At 57.1% G+C, this 14,239-nt stretch overlaps 1 protein-coding gene across 37 annotated transcripts in view; it reads right to left on the reverse strand.

The window, feature by feature from the left end:
• PCBP3 (poly(rC) binding protein 3) overlaps window positions 1-13,554 on the reverse strand; it is a 48,172-nt gene extending 34,618 nt beyond the window's left edge. For 6 of the 37 annotated variants that reach the window (XM_035331450.1, XM_035331448.1, XM_035331464.1 and 3 more), the window contains exons 1-4: window positions 13,426-13,544; window positions 11,522-11,595; window positions 5,915-5,994; window positions 5,112-5,216 (exon numbers count right to left, since the gene is read on the reverse strand). In XM_035331450.1, the coding sequence (XP_035187341.1) occupies window positions 5,112-5,186 (75 nt within the window). In that variant the 5' untranslated portion in view covers window positions 5,187-5,216; window positions 5,915-5,994; window positions 11,522-11,595; window positions 13,426-13,544. Of the gene's footprint in view, window positions 1-1,193; window positions 1,283-5,106; window positions 5,217-5,914; window positions 5,995-7,111; window positions 7,230-11,521; window positions 11,596-13,425 lie in introns of those variants that run through there. The other 31 variants (XM_035331476.1, XM_035331456.1, XM_035331455.1 and 28 more) reach the window with 14 other exon arrangements.
• Between the last annotated feature and the right edge of the window lie 685 nt (window positions 13,555-14,239).

The raw sequence follows: 14,239 nt of genomic DNA on the forward strand, positions 1-14,239 counted from the left end.
TGAAACCCCTAATATTTTGTAAAACTGCAGTTTTCCAGGGTTGGGTTTCTGAATCAAAATGCAGGCTAGCATCTGCCTTTGCATCTGTCAAAACAAAGGTCAATCACTGTATGGAAACTTAAGCACAATGCCCTTCATCCACTGTTTCTGGTTTATTTTTAAGCTGGACGTGACTTCCGAGTAATAAAATGAGATTTTCTAATATGGTTCACATTAAAACTACATTATCCCAGAAAACTCAGATTACAAGACAAATACATCCTGAGAACATTTTCCCTTTATAATAAGGATATGGTATTTTGGGATTGATTTCAACAGCATTTAAGTCCTCCATAACCTTTGAAACTAATAGCTCGCTTTAATACTTAAAATGTTTTAACCAAATAAAACGCAACAGGAAAAATGCAATGGTATCAAAAATGTAGCTACCATAAGTAAAATGGTTATCTGAAGACAAAAAAAATTAAAGAAAAAGAGCGAGCCTCACAATAAAAGGCGTTCCTATTCCCAAATCAAATTTCAGTGCATTTCCTCAGTTCAAGAGAAAAAAAAAATCATGGAAATAGAACCAAAACATGAAAATTTAATCAAATAAATTCGGAGGTGTTATTACATTGCCAAACCAAGACGTGATCAACATCTGTTACTTTAGCATCAATTTCTTTAAGCCAATTTGATTTCTGCTTTTCCCACTCCGCGCGCACACAAAAACAACGCTGCCCAAAGCACGCACTGTTAATCGCACAAACGAGGGATGGCTGGATATTCCAGTTAACGCAGAGATAGGCGCTTCCCTGCCCTGCGATACGATCTTTTAGCGTTAGCCACGAGATGAAGGTGAAATTAAATTTCACGAAAATAAAGAGCACTCTATAACAAAGAATGACAATTCTGCTAAACCAAATATTTTATCGGAGACTTGAGGAACAGCCATTAACTTAAGCTAACTACCTTGCTCGCACACCTTTCTCCCATGGTCCCACCTCTGTCCAACACGGAGTTTAATTTTCTCTACTCAAAAGATTTTCTTACGAGATTCGCTTAAGAGCCTTCTTAAGAGTTTAAGGCTCTTTTAAGCCATACTTGAGCTCCGCACCTGACTCATTTCATGATTCTTCGCAAATTTTCATCTGCGGGAAAAGTTGCACACGGCAGGTGGACTTCCACCAGCACAACCTCTTAAATCTTCTTACCTTCTCCAAAGAGCCGCTTTAGCGCTGATTTTGCGTGGCGGGTCCGCACAGATGGGCACTCTTTTCACGTTTGGAAAGGATGAAAAATGCTACGGGGAAAAAAATCCCAGTGATCTTTTGCTGAACAGCGCAGAGGGCTCCAAACCTCATTGGCCCTGGGATGGCAACCACGTGGCACGGGATGGGGAGCACGTGACCTATTTTCTCCCAAATCCCTTGGATTGCTGGAGAGGGGGATGCACCCACCACCGATGCTTTTGTCATTTCAGTGGGCTTTGATTTTTTTATTATTTTTTTAAAGGCCACTGAGCAAATCAGGTTGCCTTGAGGCGATGAGAACAAGCCAGACAGTGCTTTCAACATGACGGGGAAAGGAGCTCCGGAACGAGATGGGTGCTGGGGCTCTGCCTGTGTACACGGGGAAATTTGGAGCCATTTGGGCAGGGTATGGGCCAGGGATGGTGCCTGTGGGAGGGAGGAGCATGTTCAGCAGCACACGTTTGGCAGCTGGCAATTAAAACAGCCAGCTCACAGCAGGCAGCAGTGAGGGAAGGACCAGGTCGAAACCCTGACTGCGGACCCCAGTCTGAGCTGGCACATCCACTCCCTGAGCCTCTGAGGAAAGGGATGCGTGATAGCCATTTCATAGCCAAAAAAAGACCACCTCGTGCCCCTGCACTGCTCTGGACCCCTCCTAGGCTGACCATTGCCCTCCCAGCTAGCCCGTGGTGGCTGCATCCCTCTCTGAGCGCCAGCGCACCTCCTGCCTTGGAGGCAGAGGGTCAGCTCTAACAGCTGTGTTGGAAGAAGGAGCGAGAGGCTCGGTGCCTGGGAGATGGAGTACTGCACACTCCAGGTGGGGCTCCATCTGCTCCCACCACCACACGGCCACGCCAGACTCAAAGAACACTTCCAAGTCTCCCCCACAAATGGTCCAGGAGCTGATGGGGCAGCACTGGAGCTTGTTCCTTTCTTCTGGGTGACTGGAGAAAAGGAAATGTTGAGTTCCTTTTGCTGCTAGGTTTTCAAGTTCACACATTTATATTAGGTGCTGTTCTTCTGCACCAGCCCACTGCAGCCAGGACACTCATTTTGAGGAGAAGAAAAGGAATTTCTGGAGCCCAAGACATACTGTTGTTTTTCCTATTGGCTCAAGCCCATAGTGTGGGCCAGTCAGAAGCTGCATGTGATGGCAATCTGAGTCCCACCTGACAAATCCTTCAACTATGCTGTCTTATGCCAATGATACAACTGTCCATCAGCACTGCAAATGGAAGCCCCCAAGTGAACCCACCTCTGGCATCAACACTTGAATTTTAGCGATGTTGCTTCTGCAAAGTAGCTGAGCTCAACCACCCTCTTGCCCAAGGGCTTGAGACCCTTACTGTCTGCAGGTAAGACCTAAGGCTCCTTGATGAACCATCTGAGAACAGGCTCTGGTGAGGAAGCACAGGTCTGACCACCTCCAACCCATCCTGGTGTCACCACTGCATCCCACCCAGCCACTGGTTCTTCGCCATGGCTGTTCCCCAGAATGATGCTCTGCATGAGGACAGAGGCATTGGTTCAGTAGGGTTTTGACTGAAACGCTGCCTGGGTCGGAGGGTCACACTTCTCCAGCCAGACAACAGGACATCTTACTCCAGCATAAGCCAAGGGATAACCTTCCTTGATACTGTATACTCAGATGCAGACTACTTGGCCCAAAGCAGCCAGCTCGCCTCCCACCTAGCCCCGCAGTGCTCCTTCATGTCCCCCTCACCCTCCTCAGCAGTGCCCAGCCACATCTGGCCCTGGGTAATCTGCTGAATAATTATATAATAGGCAGGCAGAGAAATGATTTTAGGCTGCTCCGCTGATAGAAAGCAAGCTGGATTAAAAGATCAGAACAAGCAATACTTAGATTAAAATGGTTTGTTGTTTTCAGCTGCAGGAAATTCATGGCTAAAGCAAGGAAGGTGCTGAGGGAAGATGCATCATTTTCTTTCTCCCAGAAAAGCACTTTCCATGTATTAGCTAAGGCACTCTCTAGGTTTCCCAGGTATGCTCATGTTTTATTTCCCAGCGTGTCAGAGGCACACACTTTTCTGGTTCATATGGCATTTTACCTGAAGGCTCCTCCAAGAGCAGCATGAAGATGCTTCCAGCCACATTTTGCTCTGCAACCAAACCAAACACCATGAATTCCTCGCTTGCCTGTTACAACACCCAGACCCTCAGGTGTCCCACGGCCACCAGCCCAACAGAAAATTCCCCCACCTATAATAAACCTGCTCCCTGGTACCCAGCGTGGCCACTCAGCTCCTGCATCCACGGCCCCCACTGAAGCCTTTCCTTCCACGGCTGGCAGACACCGTGCCCCTGGCTCCCAGCAAGGTCAGCAGCGTGGTGCTGAGCTCTGATAGATAGCTTTGGAAAGGCGTGAAGGGGAGGGCAGGGAAAAAGCAGTGTGAGAGGGACCAAGCGACGGCAGCCGAGCCCTCTGCAGGGCACAGCGCTGGTTGCCCGCGGCCCGGATCGATGCCGTCAGCTCTGCTGGTTCACCTTCAAGTTCAGATTAAGCGGAAGGGTCAAACTGGGAAATCGTTTGCCATCAGCCAGCCTTGTGTAATGCCATGGCCAGCTCTTCCCTCTGCCGGCACGGACACCTCCATGGGAGCACCTTGCCAGCCCCTGGGCAGCTCTGTCCCGGCACCAGCACTGCCCAGGTACAAGATGGAACAGCAGCCAATTCCCAGTGCCAACTGGTCCCCCTGGGAAGGGCCCTCTTTCAGGTTTCCCCAGTACCTACAGTGTTGCCAAGAAAGAGGTAGCACCTCTGAATTTAAAGGATGAAACACTGTTCCACCTTTTCTTGCTTTTCAGCAGCTACGGTTTCTTTAAAAAAGTTTCTGACTTGCACCAAGCTGGGCACCAGGCTCCCCTCCTGCCCGTGGATGCCAGGTTGGGGCTGTGGCACAGTCCTGGGAGAGGGGATGGGATTTCTGGCAGGGAGCGTGGGAAGGCAGAAAAGCAGGGCTGGAGACCTTCCTGGAGGAGGTGGGAGCTGTGGGATGCCATGAGGTTCATCCAAATGATGCTTTAACAGCCACTTATTGCAGAAAAATGTCTTCACTAAGGCCAGAGGATAAACCACACATGCCAGACAGACTGGGGCCATGAAAGCTTGTGGAAGGACAGTCTGGAGGCTTGGTCCCAGGTGAGACACGCAGCCCAGCGAGGACATACCCTGGTTTTCCTTGGAGTTGGCTGTGGGGAGCCCTTCCCTGTGCTCAGGGGATGCCCGCAAGTGGAGAAGACACAGCCCTTTTTGGGCAAATTCTGCCCCAGTTGCATCTTAGTGGGTCCCCTGCAGCTCCTCTGAGAAATCCTCCTAACATTTTGTCCACTTATTCCAAACATGACATCTTTTTGCAGATACAAAGCACTGCTCTGGCAGATGTCCCCTGGGCTTCTGTGTGCAGAGAACAGCATGTGTTAATGCCTGTTAGTGACCTGGGCACTTTTACCAGGAAAAGGAGAGGAGAGAGGTGGGTTTGTCAGATGCTACAGCATTTCTGCTTTATGGGGCTGTCTTCTCACCAAGAGACGCACGACCTCCTCTTTACTAATGGAAAATGTTGTCCTGCCATCCATTTGCAATAGTCAATGCCTGGGACAACATGACTGCCTCAGGCCAAAGCAGATTTATTTTAGTAACAAAAGCAGAGTGGCTGATGAACATGACTCCATCCCTGCTCTTCCCAGCGTAGCCCTTTAGCTGTATGACCAACACATCAGAAAGTGAGCAGCCAAGTGCAACAGGGGTAGAGGCAGCAGGATGGGAGACCTCTGTGGCCACAGGACCAGGCAGGGGCTCCATGCGCTGATGGTACAGATATGAAGACTTGCAAAGGGGCCGAGCGTGCCTTACCTTACCCTGCAGGCTGGCCTCGAGCTCCAGAGCGATTCCTCAGCGGGTCCGGGTCCGCCAGACAGGGGCATGCTGAGCATGGAGCAGGAGCCAGGGGCCGCGGCAGGAGCCTGTGGGGCGCATGGGGGAGGTCAGGCATGCTGTAAGGGGAGCGCACAGCCCCAGCCCAACAAAGCATGGGGATCGGGCTAAAACACAGCCCCATGGGGCCAGCTGGGGGGCTTCTCTCACTGCCCAGACTGGGAGCACCACCTTTGGGTTGTTTGTGGGGCAGGCAGCAAAGCCGAGCCTACATGTACTCAGAGCCCGCTTGGGCAGGTCCTGCCCCAGCAGCCACCAACCTGAAGGCAACAGAAGAGCTGGGTGGAGGAGCAGGACCCCAGCAAGTGCCCCTGTGGGGGTCGGGGCTCTGCTTCATCCAGAAATCAAACCACAAAGGCAAGGGAAGCAGTCCCACACGTTTCGGCGACACGGGCACAGGGTTATTTTTATTGCTTCATTTTCGCTGCTGCTCCCAGTAAGTTAACTGGGGCATGCATTACCCGCCAATACAATCAATCGAGCAGCCTGAGCAGTTAATAAGCTGAGTGCCAGAGGGCAGAAAAACCTCTCCACTGCCCAAAATGCTCTTTGAGCAGCGGGACGGGCGAGCTGCAGCCCCCATTTGTTTCTGGAGCTTGGGGCTGCTCTGAACGCACCAGGGCACCGACAGCTTTGCAGATGGAAACTGCTCCAGTGCCTGACCATTCCCGGCAGATGGAAACCGCCAGCACAGCCCTCCCAGCAGCAGGGACAGGGTGCGACTCACCGTTGGAGGAGCAGCAGCAGCCGGCAGGGCAGCGTGGGGCAGAGGGCTGGGGGTCAGCAGCGCGGGCAGCAGGGGAGCACCTGGAAGAGAGCGGGACACCTCAGGACCCCACGCAGCCCTGAGGGCACCCCACCGACACGGGAAGGAAAACAGCCCCGAGAAGGGGAATCCTCGGCAATTTCTGTTTATTTTTTTTGCTGGTCACCAGCTCCTCTGTTGAGAAAAGGAAAAAAAAAATGAAGCTCAGCTGCTGCTGTAGGTTGAATTGCCATGTAGGTCAAATCCCCAGCTCTCATACGCTTGCTCTAGGTTACAAGTCTGTACCCTTTTACCAGCCCCACACCACAGCTGTAGCACCATGCGCTCAGGTGCATGGAGAGAGGCCCATTTCCAAAAACATTGCTGCTTGGGTCCTAGTTGGGCATTTCCCCAGCAAGAGTTTATGGCATAAGCTTGAAATCTCTTTTAGGTATTTTGGGGAGAAAGGCTATTGAGAATTCATGAGGAAAGAATTATTTATTTGTCTTCCTGGCCCCGGTTTCCAGTTTAGCCCCAGATAAGTCTAAGCATCCAGGAAACGCTTCATTAAGGAGCTTGACAGCAGTTTTCTTAATCAAATATCAGCCCATCTTCCAGCAGCTCTGCTTCTTGTTACGTGCATCACAGCCCTTCTGCCCAAACACTCACAAACTGCCAGGCAAGGCAGGCCCCTAGCCACGGCAGGATGTGACCAATGCAAGTCAGGGGTTGCATTAAAAGTCAGCATCACAAGCTTACAGACAAGTGACATTTTGTTCTGCTTGCTGACTACCATCCTCACCATCATCTCCCAAAGCCTCTCTCCAGGATGGCTAAAGCCCCTGCACCTTGTGCCAAGTCCAGCAATACAAGGAAAGGAGTTTTTTTTTTTTTTTCCTAATCATCCCTCTCCACTGAAACACTCACTGGTGCCACGAGAAAGACACCAGCCACCAGCAAGCCTACAATGCCAAATATTTTCTTGCCCACCAGCTCTTATGGACCAAGTACCATTAGCAAATTTGGCCTCTGCTGCCCAGGTACAGGTCAGCAGCGCTCAAGGGGGGATCACCGAGGATGCTGAAGCATATTTGTGAGCAGCAGAGTTGTCTGGATCCCAGCAGAGGGGTCCAGATGCCAGCAAAATTACACCTATTGCTCCCAGAAAAATAAAGGTACCTCAGGATGCCATCAATACCAGCTTGGCAGCACCCTTTCCTGGCTTGATGCCACCTGTGTGTGCTGAAGGCCTTGGCCATCGCGTTCCTGTGCTCAAGAATCCTGCAAGACTTGGGCTTGAACAGTGGAATCACAGAGGTGTGGCCAAACATTCTCCGAAGATGGTTTGACCTTGTAGCATGGAAAGGAGGCAGAGGAGAAGTACTGGTGTGTGCTGACACTGCTGACACCTGCCTTGCCCAGCCCAGGGCACGTTTTTGTGCTGACCCCAATGCCTGCTCCAGCACCCAGCCTGCCTCTTCTGCAGACTGCAACCCCCCAGGAGCTGGGGTGCACCACTATTTAATGACTAGTGCAAGCTGCCTGCACAGGTGCCTCGAATAAAATCAGCCAGCCAAGCCTGATGCCCTCACCTGTGAGTGCTCTGTGCCTGTAGTGCCACTTTACTTGGCCTGCCTCTGGGAGCACGGGTTCAGAGAGGGGCTCACAGGCATCCCCTTGCTTTGCTGAAGCCCCCCAGGGAAACCAAAGCCCCTGGGTAAAAGACTGGGGGGATGCACTGGTGGGGTTGGGGTGCCCTCCCCAGCACCTGAGCTGGAACACACCCCAGAAAGGGAACGTCCCACTTGGTGTCAGAGGGGACTGGTGCCATGCTCCTGTCCAGGTGGGACGCATCAAGGACCTGCCTGGTCCTGCTGCCTGGGCTCCCAGCGGCACCGCTGAGCGCGAAGGGGAGAGAACAATCCTCCCCTGACCTGTGTTCCCATCACCCAGCTCGCTGTGTGTTTTACACAGACAGAGGCAATGATTTTAATGTCCCAGTGAACAAGCTGTCGGGACGCATCAGCCTCAGCAGGCAGGCTGCAGTGATGGCTTCTCCTCCCAGGCACTGCCCGGCAAGGAAAAACGAAGCGAGCGCGGCGCGCGCACCCGTGCCACCGGTGCCCATTCTTTCCCAGCCTTTTAATGAAGCATCCTCGGGAGCCGTGTTCCTCGGGAGGGGAGGAAGGTGAGCACCTCCTGCGGAGGAGCCGCCAGGGGCAGCGGGGCGGGCAGGGGATGCAGGATGCAGCTGCCACCTGACGTGATGGGAGCTGAGCGCTCCGAAGCCGTCAGAGCTGCGGCAGCGATGAGCTGAGAAAAGCCGTGAGCTACATGAGCCAAGCTGACATCTGCCCCCTGGGTGGGTGCCTAATGAGCGGAGACATTGTCCATTTGGGGAGGCAAGGGGAAGGTAGAAGACTTCCCGGCTGACACCTCGCAGCCTCCATCGGTGCTGCTGGGGAGAGGGCCCTGGAAGGGGAGCGGAGGGGGGGGGCAGCACCCGGCAAGTGGGATGGGGAGAGTGCTGCTGTCTCAGCATCTCATCACCGTGTTCCCTGCCCCGAGCTCCCCTCTTTGCAATTTTCTGCCTCGTTACTGAGTGGAAAGAGAAACCAGCATTTTCTGAGCACGGCCCAACCAGGAGTATCTTCACAGGGGTGGATGTGGCCCCACACCTGCTGAAAATGCATTGGCGTGGGGAGAGGAGGTGCCCAGGGCAGTGCTGTGCCAGCCTGCTCTCAGCCAGGGTCTGGGCATGGGCAAAGCCTCCAGTGTCCTGCATCCCCCCATGCTCTCCACACTGCTTCGGTGCCGCAGCAGCACGGGTGTGGGACGGCGCTCGGCGAAGCCCCGGCATCACCCGCCAGCCCCCCGGCGCTTCCACAAACCCAGTTCAGTCAGTCCCTATAAATCCAGCAAGCCCACTTGTCACGAGCTCTCCTCTAGCTTACCTCCAGCCTCTTCGCTACCCGCCACCTTCCACGGTGCCTGGTGACGAGATGGGAGTGATGGAGCGGGAGAGAGGAGAGCCCCTCGTTGCTCCTCTTGCTCTTCACCTCCAGAAAACACATCCCTAAAATACTCTGAGCCAGAACCCCCCCAGTTTATGCCCAAAGCCCTGTCAGGCACTGCAGGTCTGCCTGCAAAGCCCATTTCTCACCCCCTGCAGATGATGCTTTCCCCCCCACATCCTGCCCCCTCACCTACCTGCTTCCCCCTTGGCCAACGGGGTTTTAGCAGGCACCCACCTCCCTGAAACTGCCCCCCACCCCTTGAGCACCCCTGTGGCCTTCTACATGCTCACAAAAGCTTAAAATACAGAGCCATCACTGCTGCCGCTCCAACTTCCACTGGCCAAGCCACACCAGAGCAGCTCCGGGGGCTCACTCCCAGGCTTTGCCTCTCATCGCTCTCTAACCAACGCTCTCTAACCAGCAAAAAAAGCCGCGGGGCACCCACAAACTGCAGGAAACCATCGCAGAGAGCTGTGTGAAGGTCGGGCTGGCAGCCACGTCCCAGCAGCCGTGCTGTCCCTGGCGCCTGGACGTTGCCCCACATCCCGCCCCACTTGCAGGGCAGCCGCTTGCAGCGGCGCTGCAAAACCCCAGGAACAAACCCCAGTGTGGGGACAGCCACCGGGCTCCTCCCGGCACCCACGGCCCTGCCGGGCTGAGCAGATGGAGCGGCTGCAAATCCCCATAAGCCAGGCAAGGGACTAATCTTTTAGAGGACAAATGGGTTGGCGAGGGGGAGGCTCAGCTTTTTGCCTTTCCCTCCCTTCTCAGGCCAAAGCCAGTGGTGTTTTCAGAGCAAGGAGAACCAAAACAGTGCCGGCAATGCCCAGCTGGGACATTTGCACCCTGCAGTCCCCAAAGCCTCGCGGTCGCTGTCAGCACTTTGCCCAGGGACGTGCTGCGTCCCTGACACCCGCAGACATCAGCCACCATTATCAGTCTTGTTTTACCTGGCAGGGTAAGGAAGCAGCAGAGCAAAAGGGGTCTCTGCAGGCAGCTGGGAGAGGACCCTCAGCTCTGCCTCCCTCCTCCAGGTGCCATCTGTGCCACCGTTTCCTTGCCATTTCTCTCAGTTTATCCCAGCCCCAGCCCAGAAACAGCCTTGGGACAAGCCCTGCACTGTGCAGAGGAATCCAGGCTCCTTCCTTTCTTTTGTGGGATGACAGTTTAGGTCCATTAAACAGGGCTATTTGGGGTCATCCACAGGGCTATTTGGGGACCCCCAGCGCAGAGCCCACCTGCAGTAAAATGTCCTGGGGGAGATGGGGACTGAGGCTGAGCTGCCTGTCACCCCACGGGCACCACGACCATCGAAGGCGTACAGCACAGACGGGAGGCTTGCAGTGGTGCAGGTGCATGGCTCCTCAGAGCTAACAGGGGTGCTGGGGCTGTTCCTCTGCACCTCTCCACTCACTCACCATCCTTCCCATCACAGCCCCGCACGTCCTGCAGGATCTCTCTCCTGACGCTGGGCGTCCCCGAGGCATCCTCCTCCTCCCGCTGCCCTGCCTTGGAGGGGCAGCCAGCTGCATCAGGAGTATCCTCCCCAAGGCTGACAGATGTCATAAATGTCAGGATTGTGCCTGCCGGTTTTCAGCGCTGCAGTTCCCCAAGCTGCCTGCCTGCCTCCAGGTGCATTGCATGCAGCAGCCAAGGCCACCACGGCCCCACGGAGCAGCCAGCGGCACCTTCCCAGGGAAGGGGCTTTTTTCAGGGATACCCCAGGGTCTGCTTTCTACAGCTCCCCAAAAACATTGCCTTTATGTTATCTGTCACGTAAAAGCCTTTAAACAGTGAATTAAGTTGGTGTTTGAACAGAGTCATGGGGTGATTTGGGCTGTGAGCACCTCTGGAGGTCTCTGGTCCAGCTCATGCCCTGAGCAGGATAACACCAGGCTGATTGAAGCTGTGTCCAGCTGGAATCATTTTACCCCAAAAGCTCAAAAATTTGTGTGAATTCCTGAGCGCAGATGCTGGCACAAAGCTGAGCAAGAGCAGTTCTCCCGAAACGCATAAAAAGGAGGTGAGTTTCGGTTTAGGACATGTCCCTTCCAAGCCAGAGAGACGTGGAGGCGCAGTCCCGACGTGGACCTGCTGCTTTTGGTCTGACACCATCCCCGAGGCAGACATCAGCTCTGCTCCGTCCCGCAGCCGGGAAGGGCTCAGCGGCAGCACTAGATGGCAACCCAGCACCGCCAAGCAGCCCGGCTGCGCCTGGGCCGAAGCTTATTCATCCCTTTTCCAAGCTTATTCATCCCTTTTCCAAGCTTATTCATCCCTTTTCCGGTATTCAAGGAGACGGCAGCAGCAGCTCGGTCCTTCCCCCCTGCCTAGGATCTCAGTCCATGTGCCCTCGTGCACGGCCGCTTCCCAAAGCCCTTGCCTCCACCGTTTTGGAAGCACGACGGGCTGAGCTGGCTCTGCCTGGGCTCAAAACCAGCAGGGACCTCACCATAAATCACCCCGCTTCCAATGTCACCGGGGCAGGGGCACGCCTGCCGGCCTCGTGGCACGGAGTGGCCTGGCCCTGGCCTCCCCTCCAGCCTCCCCCGTGCCTCTGCTCCCCGCTTACCCCCGGGGACGGCCCCCAGCACGGCGCGGCGCGGAGACGCATCTGGCGGCGTTGGGTCTGCGGCGCCTCGTGCCCTGCGGACGACAGGGAGGGGAGTCAGGCTGGGAGGAAGCATCCTCCCTTCACCGGCCTCCAGTCCGGGGGCAGAAGCGATGCAGGTAGCGGGTGAGAAAACCCCGCCAGCCCGAAGGAATGGAAGCTGGGCAGCACCCAGCGCTGCCTCTCTGCAGGACGGGTGGGTGCTGCACCCCGACCCCCCGGGGACAGCCCCCTGCTTGCACCCCGGGGGCCCTCCAGGCGTCTGCGTTTTCAGGAAGCCGTCACCTTGCTGGCTTGGGGAAGTCAGCACAACAGGTTTGCTGCTCCTTGGCGGCGGCAGGGGAGCGTGAGTCATCCTCCAGCCTCTGCCCTTGAAAGCCAGCCAAGGCGTAAAAGCTTTTACCGCACCCTGATGCAAAGCAGCCAGCAGCAGGACACCCGAGACAAGCTCCAGGGTTAACCCCTTCTGGTGAGACACCGGCTCCAGGACCCTCAGTCACCTCCACGAGGGCTGTCTGCACCCCAGGGATGAGGCCGCCTTCCTGCGGAGGCGTGCAGGGCCCCAGCAATGGGTGGCGGGGAGCCCTGGCAGAGCAGTGACAAACCCCCAGAAACTGCCAGAGATGGGTAAATTAGAGGTCAGAGCCACAGAGAGGTGTTGAGCATCCTGACCCCAGCAGAGTGGCGCAGGGAACCCCAGCCTGGGCTGGCTGGCTGGGGGCTGCAGGCTAGGGGCAAGGACGTGCTGGACAAACAGGCAGAAGTAACCCAAACAACAAGGCAGACACTTCACAGTGCTTCGTTTTGCTGTTTTCTAAGGAAAACATTTGATTCTACCACTTCCAAGTGCTGTCTTAATTCAGGAAAGCCACGGGTGGGGGGAGAGGGCTTCAGCCCCGAAATGAGCCCACGCTCTTCTGGGGCCTCTGCACAGCCCAGGGAAACAAGACGGGGTCCTGGCTGCACCCGGAGCGCAAGGGCCGAGCATCTTCTGACCCACCCCGAGGGCGCTGGCGCTGGTTTTGGCACCTGCCTGGAACTGCGTGGCAGAGCTGCGCCTCCACAGTTTAAACACTAGTTCGGGCAGGGGTTTCCCCATCGCATCCTCCCAGAGGCTGTGATGGAAATAAATCCTCCTAGAAAGCGCAGGTTAGCTCAGGGGGATTTGGGGTGCCTTCCTCACCTCCCACGGGGCTCTCCACCCCCAGGGCTGTGACCCCACGACGTGGGGCTCTGCGCCATTCCCGGGGGGCCATGCAGCATCCGCACCGGGGTGGGGACGCTCTGCAGCGCTGCGGCCGCTGGAGAGGCGGGATGCCCGACCACCTAGGGTGCTCGGAGACGTGTCATCCAAAAAAACTGGGGTCCAGGCCCTCTTCCTCCACCCTGTGCCAAGGCTGGGGCAGCATTGGCCCCAGCTATGGGTGCGGCGAGGAGTTTGCTCGGCGGGCACTTGGAGATGCAGTGCGGGGGGCTCGACGTGCCTTTGTTGCGCACCCGAGAAGCAGCAGCACAGCATCCCTGCCACCACCCGTCGCAGGGCCCACGCGTGCTTCCCCCTGCAGCGGCGTGGGGACAGCGCTTTGGGGCTTGTTTGGAGCCGCCCTCGCCGAGCCGAGCAGCGTGCCGGGATGGGAGCCGGGGCCAGCAAACTCGGAGCGGCGCGGGAGGTGGCACGGCCCCGGAAGGGACACAACGGGCCGGGGGTCGGGGACACCATCCCGGAGCGGTGCTGCCCGGGGAGAACATCCTCGTCCCGGCAGAAAGCAGGGGGCTGCCACCGCACCTTACCCACGGAGGACCCGCCACCCCCAGACCCGGCACCCCCAGGGGAGCAAAGTCCCGGGGAAGGGGGGAATTCCTACCTGCCCCCCGGACGGACGCACGGACGGACGGACGGACGGAGCGACGGCCGGGCGGGCTCTGGAGAAGCGGGGAGGGCTGGGGGCTGCTGGGGGCAGGGGCGGGAGGGGCCGGGAAAGGAGGATAGGGGCAGGGGAGTGGGGGGGAGGCTGGGGAAGGGGCAGGGGGGAGGCCGCCGGGCGCGGCGGGGCTGGCTCCGAGCGCGGCGGCAGCGGGAGCTGGGTGCGCCCTGCCCGGCCCCGCAGGCCCTGCCCACCCCGGCGAGCTGAGCCCCCCCGTCCTGCCGCTCTGCCTGCCCGCTGCATGCCCGGCCCTCCCCTCCCTGCCGCCCGGGGACCGCCACCGGCAGTCCGGCAGGGCAGCGGGGGACGCCGGCCCTTCACTCCCGGGGGGTGCTGACCCGTGCTGATGGAGCCGGGGCTGCCCCCGCTCCCCGGGGAGCTGCTGGTGGTGGGGCGATGCTGCTGAGAGCCGGCCACCGGGCTGCGTGGCTGGGGGACACGGGCGGTGCTGCGGGGGGTCCCACCAGTGTCCCCAAGGTGCTGGTGTGTCCCAGCTGGTGCAGGTGGCACGCACCCAGGGGCTCCTGATCCCAGGTCCTGCAGCACGGAAGAATCACAGAACGGCTCGGGTCGGAAGGGACCGTAAAGGTCATCTAACTGCAACCCCCTGCCACGGGCAGGGATGCCACCCAAGGGAGGGACCCGGCCCTTACAAATAACCAACGGCCCCAACAGGATGGGCAGGGGACGGGGGCTGCCCAGCAGGGAGTGCACCCACCCGGCTCGTCCCACACCTAAACAACACATCCCGGCT

Source organism: Oxyura jamaicensis, chromosome 7, assembly GCF_011077185.1.
Source record: "Oxyura jamaicensis isolate SHBP4307 breed ruddy duck chromosome 7, BPBGC_Ojam_1.0, whole genome shotgun sequence".
In the NCBI taxonomy this organism is placed as follows: domain Eukaryota; kingdom Metazoa; phylum Chordata; class Aves; order Anseriformes; family Anatidae; genus Oxyura; species Oxyura jamaicensis.